The sequence below is a fragment of the Phasianus colchicus genome, chromosome 2, assembly GCF_987193195.1.
Source record: "Phasianus colchicus chromosome 2, bPhaCol1.hap1.1, whole genome shotgun sequence".
NCBI lineage: Eukaryota > Metazoa > Chordata > Aves > Galliformes > Phasianidae > Phasianus > Phasianus colchicus.
The window spans coordinates 103,569,793-103,592,733 of NC_143437.1; the positions used below are offsets into that span (position 1 = coordinate 103,569,793).

Sequence of the window (22,941 nt, forward strand, 5' to 3'; positions counted from 1 at the left end):
GCCTCGGGAAGGGGTTGTTGTGTTGGTGTGCACTGATAAAACTGCATCCAGTAGCATTTCGCCTGCAGCGTCTATCTGAAATCATTTGAGATTAGGTACTTAGACATCTTCTGTATCACTTACAGTTCTTCATGCTAGATCTCATTACAGCAAATCTCTCTCTTCTTCTTCATCTTCTTTTTGTGTGTGAATCTCATAAAATACTTACGCTTTGCATGCACTTAACTGCTTTTTAAGCTCCCTAACAACCCATTTTACCCGTGCTTCCGTTCATGCAGTCTGAAAACATGGAAGGCTATTTAGCTGCTTATTTTAACGTTTCAAACTCTTTTCTTCCACTTCCCTAATGGCTGTGAACCTACTTCCACTGTGCTGTCTCCCAACTTCTCTTGCAGATCATATTTCTCTTAATGTTATTATATAAAAGGTAAATTTAGAAACAAGTGCTTACCCGGGAAAAATTTAAATTAAAAGGTTGACCTTTATTTTTGAAATCACTTAATGTAGTTAACTAATAGTCTAAGAAATCTGATTCTCTGGCTTCAGATTGGCTGAAAGCCTATTTTTCCTTGTATTTATATCTGTGAGGACAGGCATTTTAAGGAGACCTTGACCAGATACGCATGGAGAGCAGGGAAAAAGCTGCTCTAAGGCTCAAGCCGGACTGTCATTTTGTGGAACATGAATAGGAAATGCTTTTCTTTTTTTTTTTTTTTTCTACAGAACAGTGAGAGCTTTGGGCTTGGGGGAAAAAGGGCTGTGTTTAAATGTATTGAGCATAAAATGAAATGTTAATCACTTAGGTTTAATAAATCTGCAGCAATGATCTGTTTGAACCTGGTAAGAGGCCTGTAGTTAGCACGCTGCTATCTCAAATGCCTCTGGTCTTTTTCTTGCCTCTGTGTATGTGAGTGGAAGCTGTGGAAACAAGGAACAAATGAGCTGGCAGAAGAGATGTGGTGAAAAATGAATACCAGCACAGAAGTAGTTTTCAATTAAGAAGGCAGGAGGGTTTCCTAATTGCCAAAGGGTTAAATCTGAGGTAAATTTGGAGATTGGATACAGTCATAGATGTTGGTGGCCCACATTTTGGGCCCAAGATGCTCAAGTTCTGCAAGAAAAAAAACATCTCAGATGCTACTGTTGAGTAAGCTGTTTCTGTGAGAAGTTTCGGGAACTCCTGGTCTTCACCAGCCGGGATGCTCCCACAATATACTTTTCCTCAAGAGAGAGTGGTTAAAGTAGTTGCTTTTTATGGCATCTCTGACTTGCTGCATTGTATTTTGGCTGTGGAGGGCTAAGATGGACACCTGGGAGAGTCAAGTTCCTCAGAAGAGCGGTCAGTATTGCTGCATTACTCCCTTCCTTTCTCCCCTATTCAACCATCCCAAACCCGCCTAGCTGTGAAAGTAAATAATGGAAGAAAGGCCAGGTTCCTGTGCAGTCCTCTTGTCAGGCTCCTTTGAACTTTGCAGTCTTTCTCTGAAACCAGGAGGGTCCTCTGTGCTTGCCGTGGCTCTTGCAGTGCCTCCATGGCTATGCTGCTCTTCAGGGACCAAAGCAGGCATTTTGTTTGCTTTGCCACATCACTAAATCTCCTTTTAGGTATCTCATGGGATTTTTATTTTCCTCTGGCTGCGCAGTCTCTCTTCTGTAGCTTACAATCTTTTTACACAGCTCTCCCTTAATGCCAATTCGCTCTTTTTGCTGTGTATTTATCAGCTCATCCTGTATCAGCTATGGGTTTCTCTCACTTTTCCCTCTCTGGCAAGGATGCTTTTTCCCCCTCCAAAAAAAAAATCTTGTTCCTTTTGGCTGCACAATGAAATCCTTTGATTCTATGTGACAAGCAGGAACACACGTTTCCTTTCTAGTCAAGATTAAAGACACCCAGCCACTTCGGTGATTACATCCTGGAAGAGTGTGGGGGAAGGCCTGTCTCATTGACTTCACCATCTTCACAAGATGGTATGTCAGCTGAATTAGCTGTACAAAGTGATTTTCAGCAGTGGCAGCCCTCCTCTTGGACTTCTATTCTGAGATACACATATCCTACATTCTTCTATTGCTCGGTTTGTCTACACTGGTTTTACGGCTCCGATGGAGGATGGACATATCTGAGATAGATTTAGCTTATCTTCTCAAGAGCTGGCTTCTAGGCATGGTGGCAGGAAGTTTCATTCTAACTGAAAAATCAGCTGCAAAACAGAGGTTGATGGATTATACTTATAGCTAAGGCTTAGCTGGGGTAGCAAATTCACTGTGGACAGCACTGGGTGTTTCCCAAGTCTGAGAAATAAGATGAAAACCTTCTTTCTCTTCCTTTGTGTGGTGTTCAGAGGGTTCTAACACTATTCAAAGGGCCTAGAAAAAGTATGTCTGCATGCTTTGAAATGTTGAGAAAAACATTCTTTTAACGGGGAAAATCAATGAATTATTTGTAGGTATTGATATTGGCATTTGTAAACATTACGGTCTTTCTGCCCTTGTTCTCTGTAGTGGAAAGGAGGTGGAGTGGTGGGGTTTTTTATTTATTCTTAAGAAAAATCCTAAAAAAAAAATCCTAAAAATCCATGTCTGGAAAATTTTACCCTAAAATTGGATATGAATCTGCATCAGGGGAGGAACAGCCTGTGTATCAGGAAAAGGTTCTTCAACAGAGTAGTGGGCATGGAACAGGCTCCCCAGGACAGTGAGCACAGCCCCAAGCTGCTGGAGCTCGAGGAGCATTGGGACAACATTCTCAGACATAGGGTTTGGATTTTGGAATTGCTAACAAGTGAGCTAGGGTGAAAATGCTTGCATGTGTTTGATTAGCAACTGCTGTCCTTGCTGTTTGTGTTGGTTTGTGCTGGCCTCCTTCACTGCCGTTTCCCAAGAAGGTCTGTGCTGTCCTGTGTCAAGTTCTCTGCAGAGGAATGTGATGATTAGGCTTGGCTCAGAACACAGTTTGTTGGCAAAGTTTTTCTTACGAGTACTAAAGATGTTTAAAGTGTTATTATGATGATGATTATCGTCCTTGACAAAGATAGCCCAGACAAAGCATAAACGCTGGATCCGAAAATGCATTTAAAAATAAGCCAGCCTGTTCACAAACCGTTTCTTACCTCACCCAGCAGCTATTTATAAGAACATTTTATATTGTTTCTAATTTTAAGCAATTAATACCTAGCACCGGCAGTTGAATCCCCGTTTATTAGATAGCTATCCCCTCCAGTATTTCTGCATGTCTTCTTGCTGTCAAGTGTCTTTGTACCCAGCCAAAAATGACACGCTTGAAGCAAGCAGTGTATATTTAATGCAGTGCATTTTCAACCCTCGCTTTTATTTTTTATTGGAAACATAATAAAATAGAGTAGCTGGACAAAGAAGAGAACTTGCTTGTGAAGAGGTTGGTGGGTTTTAAGTAAACTTCTTAATGCATGGCTTAGTCACCAGCTTTTTTCCTGCTTGTTATTGACGTAATTGCCTGTCAGTCTCATCTGATAGTAGAATTGCTGGGGGCATGGTGTCTTGGATCGTGTGGCAAAAACTGCTAGCTATTGACTTATGTGCATGTGTGCGCTGCTCTCCGCTGAATTAAATGTCAGATATACTCAAGTGTGTGGGTGGGTGGGGGGCTATGTGATTTGGTTCTCTCTCATTGCCTTGTCAAGGAGTACACTAACACAGCTAATGGAGATCCTCGAGCTCAGAAGGAGAAGGGCATTCAATTGACAGCCACCTTCCAAACAGTCAAAAAAGATAGCTTCATACAGAGAGGGAAAATGTGCAGTTTTAAGAAGAAACTTTTCCAGAGGCAAGGAATAATAAAGGGTGTTTTTAAATGGAATTTTTCACCTTTAAAGACGCTATCTTCAAGTAGTATCAGGATGTGGAGTGTTGTTTTTCTGGTCAACATCTACAGCCCTACTGTGTGGGTCCCACCACGTGCTGGAGGTGCTCACTGCTCACAGGAGTACAGCCATGACCATTCATATAGTCATATCACAGAATCACAGAATGGCCAGGGTTGGAAGGGACCTCAAGAATCATGAAGCTCCAACCCCCCTGCCACACACAGGGCCACCAACCTCCTCATTTAATGCTAGACCAGGCTGCCTGGGGCCCTATCCAACCTGGCCTTGAAAACTTCCAGAGATGGGGCATCCACAGCTCTCTGTGCAGCCTGTTCCAGCACCTCACCACTCTCATAGTAAAGAACTTCCCCTGACATCCAACCTAAATCTTCCCTCCCTCAACTTAAAACCATTTCCCCTTGTCCTGCTGTTATCTACCCTTTCAAAGAATTGATTCCCCTCCTGTTTGTAGGCTCCCTTTAGGTACTGAAAGGCTGCAATGAGGTCATCCTGCAGCCTTCTTTTTTCCAGGCTGAACAAGCCCAGCTCACTCAGCCTGTCTTCGTAGGGGAGGTGCTCCAGTTCCCTGATCATCTTTGTGGCTCTCCTCTGGATTCTCTCCGGCAACTCTCTGTCTTTCTTGTACTGGGGGCTCCAGACCTGGACGCAGTATTCCAGATGGAGCCTCACAAGAGCAGAGTAGAGGGGAACAATCACCTCCCTGTCCCTGCTGGCCACCCCTCTTCTGATGGAGCCCAGGATACCATTTGCTTTCCAAGCTGCAAGAGCACACTGCTGGCTCATGTTAAGCTTTTCATCCATCAAGACCCCCAGGTCCTTCTCTGCAGGGCTGCTCTCAAGGACCGCTCCTTCCAGTCTGTATGGATGGCTGGGATTCCTCCACCCAAGTGCAAAACCTTGACTTTGTGTTGAACCTCATCAGGTTCACCCGGACCCACCTTTCTAGCCTGTTGAGGTCCCTCTGAATGGCATCCATTCCTCCCACTGTGTCAACCGCACCACTCAGCTTGGTGTCATCAGCAAACTTGCTGAGGGTGCACTCGATTCCATCATCGATGTTATTGATAAAGATGTTAAAGAGCACCGGTCCCAAGACAGACCCCTGGGGGACGCCGCTCGTTACCAGCCTCCACCTGGACACAGAGCCATCGATGACCACCCTCTGTCTGCGGCCTTTCAACCAGTTTTTTATCCGTTGAGTGGTCCACCCATCAAATCCACATCCCTCCAGTTTGGAGATAAGGATGTGGTGGGGGACCATGTCAAAGGCCTTTCTCAAGTCAAGGTAAATGAGCTTTTCCCTTGTCCACTGATGCCGTCACTCCATCATAGAAGGCCACCAGATTGGTTAAGCATGACCTTCCTCTGGTGAAGCTGTGCTGGCTGTCTTGGATCACACGCTCATTCCTCATGTGATCCGCCCCAGTCCCCACCCAGAGGTTTAGGGATGCAGGGCTCAGGACATGAGAAATGCTGGAATCCTGGCCGCCAGTGAAGACCGAGGCAAAGAACTCATTCCGTACCTCAGCCTTCTCTTCATCCGTTGAAGCCAGTTCTCCTTTTACATTTACCAAAGGCAGTACACTTGCTCTGGCCTGTCTCTTCTGGCCAATGTACCTGTAGAATGTCTTCCTATTGTTTTTCACATCCCTCGCCAAGTTCAGTTCTGCCTGTGCCTTGACTTTCCTGATTCCACATCTGCACGTCTGGATGGCATCCCTGTATTCTTTCCAAGTGACACGCCCTTGTTTACAGAGCTTGTATGCACCTTTCTTTGCCCTCAGTATGCCTAACAGGTCCTTGCCAAGCCATGCTGGTTTCCTACCTCCTCTGCCCGCTTTCTTATTCAAAGGGACAGAGAGCTCTTGTGCTCTCAGAAGGGCATCCTTGAAGAGTAGCCAGCTCTCCTCAACATCTTTGTTTTTAAAGACAGCATCCCAGGGGATCTTGGCCAACAATCCATTGAACTGCTTAAAGTCCACTCTTCCAAAGTTCAGGGTCCTGACACCACTCTTTGCCAGGCCCACATCCCTCGAGATCACAAACTAGACCAGGGTATGCTCACTGTAGCCCAGGCTGCCTCCAACCTTAACACCTTTAATGATCTCCTCTGCTTTGGTGAGCAGCAGGTCCAGCAACGCTTCACCTCTTGTTGGTCTGTCCAATACCTGGACCAGAAAGTTATCATCAATGGATTCCAGGAGCCTCCTGGACCTCTTGCAGCTCACTCTGTGTCTTTCCAACAGATATCTGGATGGTTGAAGTCCCCCACCAGGATGAGAGCCTGTGAGCACAATGTCTCCCACATCTGAAGCAAGAAAGCCTCGTCAATAGTCTCCCCTTGACCAGGTGACCTGTAGTATACCCCTATCACCAGCTGGCCTTTGTTAGACCCATCCCTAATTCTAACCCACAGGCTCTCAACCTGTTCCTGACTGTTTCTCAGAGGAAGCTCCTCACAGTCTATCCACTCTTTGACATAGAGGGCTACTCCCCCACCCTTCCTACCTTGCCTATCCCTTCTAAAGAGCTGATACCCCTCACTGGTGGTATTCCAGTTATGGGAATCATCCCACCATGTTTCCGTGGTAGCAACAAGCACATCACAGTTTCCAACTAATCCTGCTTATTTCCCAGGCTGTGTGCGTTGGTACAAAGGCACTTCACCTGGGCTTTCCATCTCACTGCCTTTATAGAGGATCTAGGATCCCCTAGAACAGCAGCATTCCCCGCATCCCCCTGCCCTAGTCCATCCCTTTGTACTCCACCATCTTCGCCCATCAAGTTTGGTCCGAGCCCTCAAATGACCCGCTCAACCCCAACAGCACTCATTTTGTCCCCTTCCCCCTTCATAGCTAGTTTAAAGACCTTTCAGTGAGTCCCACCACTTCCTTGGCTAAGATCCTCTTACCCCTCAGAGACAGGCTACTTCCATCTGCAGCCATCATGCTAGATGCCAAGTAAATTGCCCCGTGGTCAAAAAAAATCCAAAATTCCTGTGTTTGCACCAACTTCTAAGCCATTTATTTATGCAGTGGGTTTTTTGGATTCTCTCAGTATCATTCTGTGCCACTGAAGGTATAGAAGAAAAAACCACCTGCACGCTTTCTCCATCAGCTACCTGCCCCAGTCCCCTGAAGTCTTTCATAGAATCATAGAATGGCCCGGGTTGAAAAGGACCACAATGACCATCTGGTTCCAACCCCCTGCTATGTGCAGGGTCTCCAACCAGCAGACCAGGCTGCCCAGAGCCACATCCAGCCTGGCCTTGAATGCCTGCAGGGATGGGGCATCCACAACCTCCTTGGGCAACCTGTTCCAGTGCCTCACCACCCTCTGTGTGAAAACCTTCCTCCTAATATCCAACCTAAACCTCCCCTGTCTCGGTTTAAAGCCATTGCAGGTTATTGTGAGATCTTTGTTAGAGGATTGTGATTGTGGTAGGGATTTTGTTTGTTTCTATTCTAACCACATTTATAGTATTGATTTTTTAACTGAGAAAGAATTTTCTTCCTCTCAAGCCAGTATCTCTCTGGTGAACCAGGTGAGCCTTTAATACACTGTATTTAGTCATAGTAGCTGGTTTAGTTTACCCTTTTTTTTTTTAATTCTATCAGGCGAATAACTACTGAAATTGTTGGCCACGCTGTTTTATATCACTTCTAAATAACATCTCTCTGAAGTAGTTTGTTATCTTTAAGTTTCTGGGTGAGTTTTGTTTCAGCTTCCCTCCTCAGCCATTATGAGCAGATATTTTTACTGTCTATTTTTGTATTTAAGAATTTGTAAAGCAAAATCGCTTCAGCTGACCTGTTGTTATTATTACAAACAATTTATTGCATCGTGTGATGCAAATAAAATAAATCAGATGCTGCAGTGACCTAGATACTCATTATTTATTTATGGGAATAAATATATTTAGCATTTATTTATACTGTTCTTCAATCTCAAATGCTGCAGACTCTTGGTTACTCAGACCTCTGCTGGGAAAATAACATTATTGCCACCCATTTTGCAGGTTAGGAAACCTCAGCAAGGAGACTTAAGTAAGTGCTGTAGGCTATGTAAGATATAATTATTAGAACTAGGATTAGATGTTGGGAGTCTCAACTCCCTCTGTTGCGTACAGACGTCTTGTTTCTGGCTGATAAAATCTGTGGATAACAAAGACCAAGGAGGTAAGGAATGATAAGGGCAGGATGATCACACAAAGTGACTTGGTCATTCGATTGTACATTTGATTGAGTACATTAAGTGTTTTAAATCTAGCCAAAAGCACAAGAGGAGATGGGAAATGTTGGCTTGCCTTGGCTCAGGTGTCCTTGGGGTGAAGTGTTCCTGTGAGAAGCTTTAGTGAAAAGGAGTGGAGGGAACAGTGCAAACAGATACTCAACTTTGAAAACAGGGAGTTAATGAACAGCTTTACAGGTGGATTTTTCTCTCTGATCTTTACGAGTGACGCTTGGTCACACATCAGGTGCAGAAAAAAAATCGTAGATCTGAAGGGTGTTGAGAAAACTACAGGATGGAGCTGTTGGAAACATTTTTCTGTTATCAAAACATTTGAATGATTTTCTTCTAGCTTCCACTTTGTGTGCTGTTGCTTGTTATTCTGCTGGAGAGTTTAGGCAGATGGTGTTTCGTCGGGTCTGAGGCATGGGTCTCTCCACCACATGCTTGTAGCTGTTCTAACTCTCTCCTTTCTGTTCTTGATTAACATTTACAACTCCACCGCTCTCTTCCTCCTGATGTTCAGCTCGGAAAGGGAATGAAGCAGCACTCCTCCGATGCAGAGGAGGTACAGCAGGGATGCGCCCTGAGGACTGTAGGGTACAAGTGCTATGCTGGGGCCTCATCCCTTACATCCCTTTGTTTTCATTCCCTCAGGCAAGGTCTCGAGTTCCCTGTGAGCAGAAGTTGCCCTACATCGAGATGTCACGGCACCACAGCCGGTTTGAACGAGATTATCGGGCCGGGTGGGATCGTCGGGACTGGAGCTCCAACGGCAACCACGTCAGCAGCACCAACTGCAGCAGTGCTGCCAGCACCAACAGCAACAACCGCCCTGGGCTTCTGCCCCTGCCCATCGTCCCCTCCCGGCTCCCCACTCCAGCCACAGCTACTTGCACCACCGTCAGCAGCGATGTGATCACAAACCTGGTGGCCAACTCGTCTCCAGCTTCAACTACCAAAGTAAGAACTCCGTATTTTTGATTCTGAGCGTGGTGTGTTGGAGGGGAAATTAGAGATGGAGCATCATCTGTCCCTTTGCAAAATCTGTGTTTGCAGTGTAGCGCATACTTAAGCAGATTGTTCTTCCTCATAGGCTTAGAGTTTCCCTGTTTCTGAGAGGCCCAGGGCTGAGCAGAGCAAACTCCATTTTTCTTCTAGCACTGCCTACATTTGGGCTTTCCATTGCTTTTCCTGGTTCCCATTTTTGCTTCTTCTCTCTTCACCAAGGCGGAGCTGTGTTTGACAATAGGTGGATATTGTTTTCATGCTGAAGGAGCAGAAGAGGTGCAAAGGCCATAATTTTGGCTGAATGTTGGGTTTTCTTCTCTTTAATTGTTACTTTCCTATAAGGTTTTCATAGCCTTGTTAGTGGTGCACATTATAGTGCAACAGTAGGACTGTTACAACCAGGCTCACTCACTCAAACAAAAGCGCACGCTAAAAAGGAAGGAAATTTTAGACCAAATAATTGAAATCATTAGTAAACCACTGATTTTTTTTGTTGTTCTAAAATATAATCAGGGGAAGGGGCGACTTTTCCTTTTAAAAAAATATATAAAAAATTAGTACTTTTAAATCTGCAAAGTACAAGTTATTATTCTGGTAGAAAGTTGGGGTTTCTTTGTGCATGCAAATTCAAATAGAACAGCTGGGGAATACAAAACCCTGGCAAATTGTAAAGGTGACCACAGTGTTAGCAAAGTGAGCCAGAAGCACTGCTGGTTTTCTTTTTATGATATTTAAATTTTCTTTCAACTTGGTTTCATTTTAATAACTGCTAGTGCCAAATGCAGCAGACACAGACAGGGGGAAAGGAGACAATAAAGTTATTTAAAGCCAAGAGCAAGCTGAAATTTTACTGCAGTACCATTATTATATTGATTTTATTTTTTCACACTGTAGAAAAACAAGGTCAGTGCTCTAAAAGGGAATATTAGGCCAAAGTTTACGATGTCTGTGGTTTTAAAAATTTTCCACAGTGTCTTCAAATTATTTTCATTTGAAAGAAGCCCATCAGATTCAGATCAAAACATATTCAGAGTCCTCCAGATGCTATCCACAGATAGATGCATTTCAATCGTGCTTTGTCTATAGAAGATTGAGGTAATTTTGGAGCCAAAGCAGTCATTTTATTTATCATGACCTTTGTTCCTGGGTCTGCTTAGAGTCCAGCTATTGTGTGAAGCTCATCAGCCCTTCTCCCAGATGTTCAAAACCGTTTTGAAGCACAGCAGTGCCAGTAAACCATGTGTTTATTGGGGGAGAGGAGGCAGGAACTGCAAGTTAAATGCCTTTTGATCATATGTTCAATGTGAACTGTTTTCTAAATTACCTTATTAGGCAATTTTCTGATTACTTTCATTAGTAAGAATGTTTTGGTATGAATAGATCAAAAGCAATAAACAGGCAAGAATGGAGGTAGCATGGGACACTTTTTGTTTAGAGAACTGTTAATCGGCTGTGTAATCTCCCATAAAATTAATGTGTAAAAATGCCTACAGTCTTTGCCCCAGCCTCTTCTGCCAAAAATCAGCTGCACAGCTCTAAAAATTCAAAAATGCGTGTAGTAAAGAAAAAACTTTGAAAGGGAAGGGAGGTAGGTAGGATCAACAGAGATGTAAGAGTATAGTGCATAGCAAGCTTCCAACTAATGATGTGGAACGGTGTCAGAAAAAAACATCAGGTGCTCATACATACTCATGTTCACCCTTCCTGACTCTGTCTCTCTCCCTCACACACAGCTGATTTACACTTGTGGTTAGCAATGTCCCCAGCCAGTGCCTTTCTCTTGTGAAATCCAGCTGATGGTTAACCATAAGAAATTAGGTCTGTGTAATGAGGAAATTGCAAGTCAGAAGAGTGAAGCGGTTGCGTGGTTTATTTAAAAAAAAATAGGATTGTGTCAAGTTTTCTTGGGCTGTGGAGAGCTCACAGTCTACTGTCTGCAGCCATTTTGGGAGTATTTTTATGGGGTAACAGCTCATGGAGGGCCACTGGCAACTTAAACTGAATGTCTTAGTTTAAGTTTGTGATCAGAAAGGGGATATTAGGTTGCCTAGTTGTAATCTTCTGTAGTCTAAATCTTCTTCAGTGTTATGGCAGTTGCTGTATGGCAGACTCAATGACGAGCTGGTGTCCACACAAGAGGTGACATGGTGAATGAAATTAAGTAATCATGGTGTTTTGGAGCAAGAAGATTGAGAACATTGTTCTTTTTCTATAATAGTCCAAGGATATGGATAAAGGCAGTGATGTGCCTCCAGGCTGAAGACACAAAGGCCTCTTTGCTTCATCCATTTACTAGTTTTGACTTTATTGTATCTTCCTGATCTGTTTTGAAGGGCACAAAGAATGGAGGCTAACCCTTTATTTTGTGTTCCTTCTATTTGATAATGCTCCCAGTTACAAGCTTGTTTCATTTATTTTATAAATCATTTATTCTGCCTTCAGATTTCTGGTCACTGGTTCCTCTAGTTTCCTGCAGCGTACCAGTTTTAGTAGCCTCCAAAAGGATTGCGTATCTTTTTGTATCCTGTCCAATTCCTCATTTGCCTTTGAAAATCTGGACACTGAAACCGTATGCAACATTTCAGCATCATACCATTCCTTTGTACAGAGATAAAAGTGCTCCCTTCCTCTGTTCTCATGTATACAGGGCTGATAATTGTTCCAGACTTTTTTTGCCAAGATGCTAAGAACACACATAGCATTTTTCCTTTTGGATCCTTATGCTGCTTCTGGAGTAACTGCTTTCGTGGGTATAGAATCAATCACAGCATCATAGAATGTACAGTCATATGTTCATAGTGTGGTTATATGTTCATAGACTCATATGACACTCATATGGTTCAATCATATGATACAGTCATACATTCACAGAAATACATTGATAGAATGATATCTTAGAGTCATAGAACTTAGATTGGAAGGGACCTTAAAAATCATACAGTCCCAAGTCCTCTGATATGGACACCCATGAGCTGGCACCTACGAGAAGCTCCCCAGAGCCATCTTGGCCTTGAGCACCTCCAGAGATGAGGCATTCACAGCTTCTCTGGGCAGTGCCAGTGCCTCACCACTTTCTGAGTAATTTTAGCCTAACATCTAATGTAAACCTCCCCTCTTTCAGACTTAAACTATTCCTCCATGTCCTGTCACTATCTGTCTGTGTAAAAAGTCAGTCTTCCTCCTGTTTGTACGCTCACTTCAAGTATTGGAAGGTTACAATGAGGTCTCCCCAGAGCCTTCTCTTCTCCAAGCTGAATAAGCCCAGCTCCCTCAACCTTTCTCTCTAGGAGAGATTCTCGAGCCCTCTAACATCTCCATGGCCCTTCTCTGAATCTGCTCCACATCTTTCTCGCGTTGAGAGAATGGGCTGCCTTCCTTTCCCAACATGCATAGCTTTGCCATTTGTTGCATGAAAACTCATCATTTCATATGAAAGCCTTATTCTTCTTACTTCCCACTCCTTTAATACTTTTTTTATCCACAAATTTAGCAGTGCTTTGCACATTTACTTCCAAATCTTGTTTGAAAAGTTGAATACCATTTAGCCTAATACCATTTCTTGTCTCATTTCCCATTGGCAGCTAATCTTTGAGAAAAAAATCTGTTTACCAATTCTTAATTCATTGAACACCGCTGTTGTGAAGTGCAGAGTCTTTAATCCAAAACATTGCACAGTGCTAAGTCAATAGTTATTAAAAATGAATCCACGTGCCATTGTTCTCCATTACATGTTATCAAGTGGAGTTATAATCTTGTCAAGGATTGAAATGAAGTCATTTTGACAAGATCTCAGTCTTCTGATATCCATATTGACAGGCTTTGGTGATGTTCCTGTCCTTCAGCTCCTGATACTGAATCCTAAAATGATAAATTCAAAATGCAGGAAAAGCCTTGTTTTCTCTCTTGGTACTTGGCTGGACTGTGAAACCACCTATATTGATGACGGAATTGCTCATGGAATTTATCAAGAAATAGTTAGAAGGAGCACTAGACTATATAATCTGGCTGAACCATTTGGTCTTTAAATGATCGTGGAAATGTATGTAAGATTAAAGACCTGAATTGTGAGATATGAATGACAAAAGCATTGAAAAGGAGAGGAAAACTTGCTCAAATGAACTACTGGAGAGAGGTGAGACCATCTTCAGTGGAAAGCTTAAGATATATAATGCCAGTGATGAGGGGGTTGGGCTTGGGCTGTGTTTTTATGCTTCACAAAGAGCTTTTAACATCATTCTGTGGAGGGCTTTGGAAGGATTTTATTACTAATTATTAATGTGTAGGAGAACTTTAGAACTAATTATACTTTGCAGACCTTTGAAATTTGTTCTCAAAGCGTACCTGTAATCTTCTTAGCACAGATGCTTTGGTACAAATCACACTTAGTGGATCTGCCACGTTTAAGTACTTACGGATGTTTGGTCTGAGTTATTTAAACAAAAAAAAAACCCAGCCCTGTAGTTTCCTAAGCTTTATTTTTTGCTGAACAAAATAATGGTGATACTTTGCACTGCTGTAACCCGTTTCATTGGAGGCTGCCAGTAGACATAAGAAAACCTATTTAAACCTCTACAACGCATAAAAAATAATTTAATGCCTCACTTCCAGTACACCATCAGGGAAGCTGAGGCAGTAGGAGGTTTTGATCATTTTCTTCATTGGAGATCCTTCCTCAAGCCTGAAGTAGTCAGTAAGAGAGAGTGCTGCCATGAAGCTGCCCCATTTACACCAGTTCTTCATATCCTGAGCCCAGTCAGGTATGGTGATGGAGCTCAGGTTTGGATTTGTCCGTGTTTGTGAGGCATTGTTTGTTTTCTTGCAGCGAGGTTATTTGTTGGTAGAAGGAAGCTATCAAAGAAATCCATATAAGACTGCAGCACTGCTTAAGATATTGGCAACAAAACACTCTAAAATTCATTTAAGGATGCTGCCTGCCATTCCAAGTATGTTTTCTGTTCATCTCAACAGCACCTTCATTCTTTGTTGCTTTTCTGAATTACTTTGTGAGTTACTTGTACAATTTTCTCCATCAAAGCTCCTGTATCACAGCTTCAATTTAGAAGTGTTGTCATGGGCTGTAATTTGAAATTTTATTACCAAGAGTTTTTTTGGTAATAGAACATTTACTTTTATCATCTCTGTATTATTTTTAAATGCCTGAAAAGATTGATACATCAACAGAATCAGTGCAGTACCAAGCAAGATCTATTTTTTTTTTTTTTTCCCAACCTTAATTTTAAAAACCCTTTGCTTGGAACACAAATTGATTCTTAAGCCCCCAAACACTAAATGATTTGTTATTCTCAAGGTTAAACCTATGACAAATCTTATAAAAATGCCAGTCTTCGGTTTTGATAAGATTTTCTCCAGCCAAGCTTAGAGATAACTATATAGTTTTAAGTCTTTAAATAGCATAACTGAGATGTGATCCTGGCTTCAGTGCTCCCATAGCATTTAAGATATGTGTGTTGTTGTTCCCGTAGTTGTCATCCCACTGTGGTTAGCCACGCTTAGGATGTGGGAGAGAAGACAGAGATGGCAAAACATTTGTTCACCTCTGTGGAAATCCAAGCAAGGATTGCAGGGGAAAAATCACCCCCACTGCTTTTGTCTCCGTGCATCATAGCAAGCAAATTGCATTGGAAAAATGCGTGGGGAGGGAAACAAATATATGTTAAGGGAAAAACAAGTCGGTTCGGCTGAGGAATGCACGGTAAAAAGACATGAAGTGGAACAGCACAAAGTAAAATGTTCTGTGTTTCCTTTCTTTAAGGTCCAAAAAACGTGGTTCCCTCAATGGCAGTCTGTCATATGCAGCCGGTTTGCTGTACGTTGCAGAATTTATATTGTCTGTTCTCTTTCTCTCGCTTCTGAGGTGGTGATTTGCTAAGCTGGTGGATGGCTTCCACAAATATTTAAAATATTGATTAAGCAGAGGAAAAATAAACATGAATTGTTTTTCAAGTTACGCCTTATGTTGTACATGACTAATTACATACAACAATTTGCTCTGCAATGGTATCTGAAATTTATGTACTCTTTTTATTATAAAACATAAGAGGCTTGCATAAAGAGAGAGATTATAAATATTGGAATACAACAGTTGCTAGAAAACAGTCAAAACATGCAGCGATGAAGTATATAGGATTTGCTGTTCCAACTTCTCTGTGCAAAGCTACTCTACCCGTCCCTTGAGGGACTGTATTGATAGCTGGCATATTTTTGTCACCATTTGTGATAGTAGCTGTCAATTCTTTGATCTGGACGTGATGGCAGCAGTGCAAACCAAATGCAGCAATGGCAAAAGCTGCGTTTCAGATCCACCTGATTCTTTTGGCAAATTACTGTGATGCTAAGTGAGGCTCTTCCACATGAAACTGTAATTATGGCAGGGTATTACATGGGTGTAGGAAATCAAAGCAGTGCCCTGAGTATATAATACACGATGTTCTGTAACAGAAGACATGGATAGGTCTTACCTGGCACCAAAATCACATTCTCCTAGTTCTCTAGGTTGAAAGTTCAATCGACTTTGCATAACCTGGAGTGCAGCTTCCAGACTGTGCCTCCTGCAAGGGGTCTGCAGGCAAGGAAGGGGAAACACCCAAAGTTCACGACATTGGTGGTAGTGGTGCACCTTGTGCCAACCTGGCCAGGGTCAAAGTGCCAGAATACTCCCCCTCTGTACTATCCTGCTGGTATCCCCAAATAATTTTGGCGAATGCTTTCGAAAGATGAACAGGGCCTCTGTCAGGAAGAAGAGGAAGAAACACGGAGATTCGATCTTTGATTCCCAAGGGACCTTTTTCTTGACTAATTACAATTCTGTAAATGGAACCCACGAATAACTTCTGTTCCGCTAACGTGACAGTGAAACAAGTTCCAGGAGTCCCTGTGTCACTAAGGGACAAGAGAGCTTGGAGAGATCAGTGGTGGATTCCAAAACTGATGTACTGAAGCTTTGATGTAGAGGAACCAATACCTTTTCAATAAGCTGAAGAGATACTTTGGGCTGTGTTGAAAATCTTCTACAGAAAGCTGATCTTAATCTTTGGCTGTAGAGAGAGCTTTAATTGTGCTGATGTTTGTCACATCTTCTTATCATCCTATTTCAGTATTTCTTTTCATGTGCATTTTTGCATGGTGTAGAAATTAAAAGGTACAAAATGTGATTTTAGTTTGTCAATTTTTGTGGATACTTGACTGAAATTGATTTGGAAGCCCTGGAATACTAATTAATCTGTAAAGTCATAGAAAGCTACTTGGAGATTTTGAATTGCAATGTGTTTATCATCTGTTGAAAGGGCTAGAGGTCTGGCCAGTCTCTCGTCCCAGTTCCATTCAAAGATGAAAGTCAGCATGTTTGAAACTCTAATTGACATAGCCAAGAACTTAGAAGGTCACAGCCACGACAGCTTTGGATAAAGAAGGAGTATTTCTAGCCTTTGACACTTTGATTGAAAACACCTCAACTTCTAAAGGAGATAAATATTAGTAATAACAATAACATAAACAAAATGTGTGTTGGCCAGGAGTTAAGTGCTTGATTCTTCAAAATGATTTAGAGTTCTTTTTATTTTCTTATTTTTCTCAACTTTACTTTCTTTTTGTATTTACTAATTGCAGATTATCCAAGAAAAATCCAGTAGAATATATACATCTGCCATTCAGGAGGCGTGTGCATTCGGTTGGAAAATTTGTCACAGCCTCCTGTTAAGCTAAAAAATCCTGCCCATGAGTTTCCTTGCCTGTGATCTGATGCTGATTACTCAAGATTTTATTGTCCAAGGAGCATTACTTCTGAAGGAGGGCAGGCTGTCTGCATTGTAGATGCATCAAATCCTGAGGTTGGTTGCTGTCATTTAGGAACATAGTGCTGTTGTCACTGTCAAACACAGCTGCAAAAAGAATTTTATGAGGAGTCATTTGGCAGTTTCCTATTATTTTTGCTGTCACTGGCTAACTTAGTCAGGTAGGCCCTGTAAATTATTTTCAAGACAGCTGGTTCTTTAAGTAATTTCTGATTTCGACATTGCATGAAGAGGGCAATGTCAGGGAAATCATTGAGGGAGGAAATGAGTAGATTAAAGGTTTGGTACAAAGGAGCCAAATGCAAACTGTTTGCAGAAGGCTTCGGGGGAGGTTGGGTGGGATGTCTCCAAAACATGATTTTTGTTAACAGTAACTTAAAAATAGTGGTCATTTTTTAAAACATAATTTGATTGCATCTCAGAAGGAAAATAAACTGCCCAACAGATAATATTTTTATGATGGCATTTGTTTCCTCCGATTGCTCTTTCATTTGGACTCTTCAATTTAGAACGCACTTGCAAAACAAGTGAATGAATTGAATAGGAAGGAAGGAAGAAATAGAAGGAGAAGGAAAGAAGGAAGGGAAGAATTGTGCAAAGCTTCACCTCTCCCTGAATTCCTGCCTGATACCACAGTTTGGCCCTAGCAGCAATAAACAGTGCGTTAACCTTCACTCCCTGGCTCCTTGCGCTGCTGTACATCACACCTGCAAACAGTGGACACAGGCTGATGCTCTCTGGGCACACAAGGAAGCTCTGATGACTCCAAATTGATATTAAAGCAGCACCACTGCTCTTTCTACAGTTCCGAAAATCCTCTTGTAAAGAGTCCCCAGACCTTTAAGAAGACCATGAAGATCTTGTGATTTGATGGCATGAAATGCAGGCAGCCTGTGCTGTTTCACACTGTCAGAATAGTGCCAGGAATCACATTACGGCAGCAATGCTGAGCTGCTCACCATCCCATCCAGACAACACACACAAGGTGCAGAGAGCTTCTGCATAACTGGAAGTGCAGTGACTCACTATCTTGTGAGTGGGCAAAGCACTGGCTCATTGTCAATGCCTGCAGAGCACTGTAGGGGAAACCACAAAAGGAATTCCTCACCCTTTTTTCTTACTCCAGTTTCTCCTTCTAGAAGAAGCTCTGATGGAGATTTGTAATCAACCATTACTTGAAAAGTAGCATGTAGAAGGAGCTTGCAAGTACCCATGTCCTTCTGGGGGATTTTCTCTTGGAATTTGAAGCCTCACTAGATGTCCATGTGCTGGTTAACCTGCAGTACTGTTCTTGGATGAAGTGGGCACTTTTCAGCAAACAAAATGTATATTTTACTTTGGTTTAGGGGAACTGACTATTCCGGAATTGTCCCCAAAGTCCATCTGCCTCTTCTGTTTTGTCTGTTCTGTGCTACTGTCCAGCTGAAATATATGTTGCTGTTAACCCACTACAATTTAGCATCTCCAAACTGATTCACTTTGGAAAACAAAGCCTGAAGAACTTCTGCTGAGAAAAATATGTTGTCTGTAAAGTGGTGTTTGTGTGTAAAGTGATCTGCACCCACTGTATAAATAATGAATAATAGCTAGTAATAAATTCTTCATATTATAGCATTATTTCTTACTGTTTATGATCCCAGGTCTTTTATGGTAATCCTAAAACAAAACACTGAGAAATATGTGAATAATATTTACTATTGCTAAGTTGTTACACACATCAAGAAAGAGAAGCTTTTTTGACTGTATAATTTGAATGTTTTTAAGACTATATAGTCTTTATGTGATAATACTATATACAATTAAAGTCATTCCTTCATCCCAAAAGAACACAGTGTGTTACAAAAAGTCCATGCGTTCAAAACTACTGAAGTAATGCTTTGAGGTACATTTGTCAGCTAGCAAGTGGAATGCCCCTAAAAAGCAATGCTGGGCATATTTTAACCTTGTGTTCCCCTGCAAATCTTTTTAAGTGACAGTCTTTATACAGTCAGCTGTGTTGTACAACAAGATGCTACACTGCCCCCTCAATGATCTAGTTGCTCGGCCTCCCAGCGGCTCAGTAATTGCTCAGTTGGTCTATGGGAGCCAAACCAGCACAGCTGGAGGCTCTCCCACCTGAAAAGGGAAGTCCTGACTGAGCCCAAATGAGCAATGAATGTGTATGAGAGCAGGAAGAATCTTAGAATTACAGAGTGGTTAAGGTCAGAGGGGACCTCTGGAGATCTTCTGGTCCAACTCCTGCTCAAGCATGGCCTCCTGAAGCCCTCGCCCAGGCCTACGTCCAGGTGACTTTTGAATATTTCCAAAGAGGAGACTTCACAAACTCTCTGGGCAACCAGTGCCAGTGCTTTGTCACCCCTATGGTACAGAAGTGTTCTTGATGTTCCATCTTCTCTACTCCAGGCTTAACAGTTCCAGCTCTCTTGGCCTTTCTTTATATGAGAGAGGAGAGGCTACTCAGGCATTATTTGGAAACACTGCTTTGCTGTGCAGGTTTAGAATTAGGAATATGAAAGCTCAGCAAGAATTAAAATTGGCAAGAGATACGAAGAACAGCAAGAAGGGTGCCTATAAATACATTGGCAGCAAAAGGAAAATATGGGCTTAGTGCTCATTGTGTAAAGTCCCAAATGGAAATATAAGAAGCAAAGACAGTCAGTGCTGCTTTTTCCTTGGTCGTTACTGGCAAGGGTTCTTTCAGGTCCCTTTGTCTGGTGGCAGAATCTGGAGGAGTGAACTACTGCTCATAGAAGAGGACAGGCTTGAGGACAGGGATAGAAGATGAGGAATGATCTTACAGATCTCTTAAGTCAACTGAGCATACACAACTCCTTGGGACCAGACAGGCTTCATCAAGGAATACTAATAGTGACAGATGAACTGATGCCATTTTGAAGTCACTCACAGTCATCCTTGAGAAGCCATATTAATGAGGGAATTTTCTGAGGATAAGAAAAGGAAATGGTCATATTGTTCTTCAGAGTGGGCAAGAAGAGAAATCAGGGAACTATCAGTTTGCCAGCCCAACCTCAGTGTCCTAGAAGATTGTATAGCACACCTTTCTAGATGTCCAGCTACACGGAAGACCAGAAGTTGAATGCAAGCGAGCAAGGGCAAATCATATCTATCCAAGATGATGGTGGTCTTCTATGATAGATTTGTAGACAAGAGTTGTACTGGGAATGAAATATTCCCATGTAGCTTTACAGACTGAGCAGAAAATGCATAGAAAGCAGCTTTGCAGAAAAGGAGGTCCTTCTTTAGCGCAAGTTTAAAATGAGTTAGCAGTGCAGTGAAGGCCAACCAAGGGATGGGATGTACCAGCGAGACAATAGCCACCAGTTCAAACTCTGTGACTGCCTCTCAAGCACTGTGTCCAGTTTTGGGCTCCCATGTGCAAGCCAGACACTGACCTACTGGAACAAGAGCAGTGGAGAGTCACCAAAATGATGTGGGGATCAGAGCTCAAGACATGGGAGAAGCTGAGCTGATGCTCTTGAGCATGGACAAGACTCATTGGCATGGAGAGTAGGACCACTTCCTATGCCTATCTAAGGGCAGTATAAAGACATGAGAGTAGATTCTTCCTAGTGAAAGGAAGAAGAGCAATGAGCACAAATTGTGCCCAGAACAATGTGGATTACATATAAGGGAACAGAAAGTCTCTGTGCAGGGTCCAAAACTGGAGCAATGGGTAAGAGCAGCTACAGGTTCTCCACCCTAGAAAATACACTGCAAGTTCAGCTAGACAAGACCAAGAGCACACTGATTGCATCAAAGATCACCTTGTTTTGAGGAAGATTGGACTAGTTTATCTGCAGACGTCCCTTCTAAGCAAAAGCATTCTATAATGCAATCCTGACACTGTCCTAGAATTGAACCATCACTAAACATACTTCACAAAGCAGAGGTATTGTCAGTTTGCTTTAAAACAATTCCCAGAATCCTCCTCAGTTGATAAATACTAAATCCTTGAATTTATTTTAGCTCTTCTGAGCCTGACTCCTATCTTGGCATAGTCATCAGAGTTTTGTTTTTGAACAGCTTGTTTCCTTTCGAATTTCTACCTCATGCTGGGATGGGGTATGACTGAATAATTTATCTTCCTTTTCCTCAAAAGCAAAGCAGTAGTTATACTCCACACAGATTCACAACATTATTCTGCTTCTAAGCTTCTATTAATTATCTTTATCATCCCTGCTTTTAAAGGTCTAGCATTTATCTTTGCAAAGTTCTTTAAGTTGGATGATGGAGGAAAATTTGTGTATTAAATCCCATTCTTGCTCATGAAGCTTTAAACTCCATGTGATAAACCTTTTTTCCACTGCTTGCAGTAATTCTTTTGGCAGTTTTCTTGTGACCAAAGTGCCTGATGTGTAGAAGTGATGGCTTTTAAGGTCATTATGCACATATGTAGTTATCTCAGATGTGCTACTTCTTTGATTAAGACATACACATATATACAATTTTTATAAGCACAGATATTTTCTTTGCCACATACAAAGTTGCTGATCATCTTGTTTTCTTAGCCTGCCTAGAAATATGACCTGCTTAACAATAATATTTAACTCAGAAACAGGGAAGGATAATGTTTCAGTGTTTTTAGAATTCACCTAGGCTCTGGATTTTACAGCTGTTTCAGGACAAAAATGGTCAAGCCTTTCAATAGATTTATTGAATCAATTGATGGAAATGAATCTATTGATTCATTTCCATCTTCATATTATGTAGATAATTCCTGAGTTTTTGTGTAAGTTGCCTTTGTTTCATCACTGCTTGCTTTGTAAAGGTGCAGGACAACAAAAGCACTCTTTGCTCTGCAAATCTGGGGGCATCCTCAATTGAGATGAACCGACTGAAGTAGAGGGGGAAGCTTTTAAAATAACTGTGAGTAAAAGAATAGAGCAACACACTTCATTTTTCATTCCTTCTCTGTTTCTTGTAAGCCATTTTGTTATTCATGTTGTGCTGAGTGACTGTCCTTTAAAATGGGCCAATAAGGCCCGTGATGGAAGAGGAGCAGAGGCTGAGGAGGATGTGAATGTTCTTATCAGCTTCCAACAAGATCAGTTATTCTCTGCTACGGGAAGCCTTCAAACAAAAAGTGGAGAGGAAAGATGGTCTAGACTCTTTTAAAAAAGCTTTCTTTCAGAGAATGAATATTTATGGTAGGTGGCACCTGCCATAGCAGTAACCTTGTCCCTGGAAGTAAGTCTGCAAAAGCCAGTCTTTCTTATATGGCCTCATGATCTGTTGGCAAGGAAGCAGATTTGCTCTGCAGCAAAATCTTTGGGCCATTTTTTTGATATGGAACTGAGAAGGTGGTTCAAAAATGAGGTAGGGCAACTGCAGCACCTGCTGCACTACTCTTGAACACTGTGCCTTTTTGCATCCACCTCTTTGAAGTAGGAGATTAAATACAGACATTAAGCAATACTGCAAAGTTTGTGGACCAATCCATGCTTTCCTTCATTTTTTTACTTTTCTACTTCACTCTTGGTATCTTTTTCCATCTCCTCCATTTTGTATCAGACATTTTATTTAAATTTTCCTGACATTTCCCACAGTCATTGCTGGATGCACCATACTTGCTGGCAGCTTTAACTGAAGCACTGGTAAAAAACAAGGCATGCTTGATGCTTACCACAACTATTTTGACCTTCCACTTTCTTAACAAATGCAACACCTCTTAGAAAATAAGACTGATTGGAAAATAAAACTTGGAGGAAAGAAAAAAAAGAAGGAAAGGAATCATGAAAATGCATACAGATTTTTTATTTGGTCAGATAATCCTTTTTATGTGTCTGTTTTCCTGTGAGCTCTGCTCACAATACAACTACATTTGGCAAGGTCAGTGCTAGATGATTAAGCAGTGCCAGACGTTGGGTCCAAGAGCTGGAACATGACCATCTATACCATTAAATTGTTAGCACAGGCTCTGCTGTGCTTTTGGCTTGGGCCAGCCAGCCCTGTCATAAATGATACTGAGGCATGGTTTGGGGATTAGCAAGGGCCAGGAGCCATTCTCA

General features: G+C 42.0%; 1 protein-coding gene across 5 annotated transcripts in view; it reads left to right on the top strand.

The window, feature by feature from the left end:
* KLHL29 (kelch like family member 29) overlaps window positions 1–22,941 on the top strand; it is a 403,358-nt gene that overhangs the window by 146,860 nt on the left and 233,557 nt on the right. For all 5 annotated transcript variants that reach the window (XM_090136444.1, XM_090136441.1, XM_031595907.2 and 2 more), the window contains one exon: window positions 8,748–9,053. In XM_090136444.1, the coding sequence (XP_089992570.1) occupies window positions 8,793–9,053 (261 nt within the window). In that variant the 5' untranslated portion in view covers window positions 8,748–8,792. The remainder of the gene's footprint in view (window positions 1–8,747; window positions 9,054–22,941) is intronic.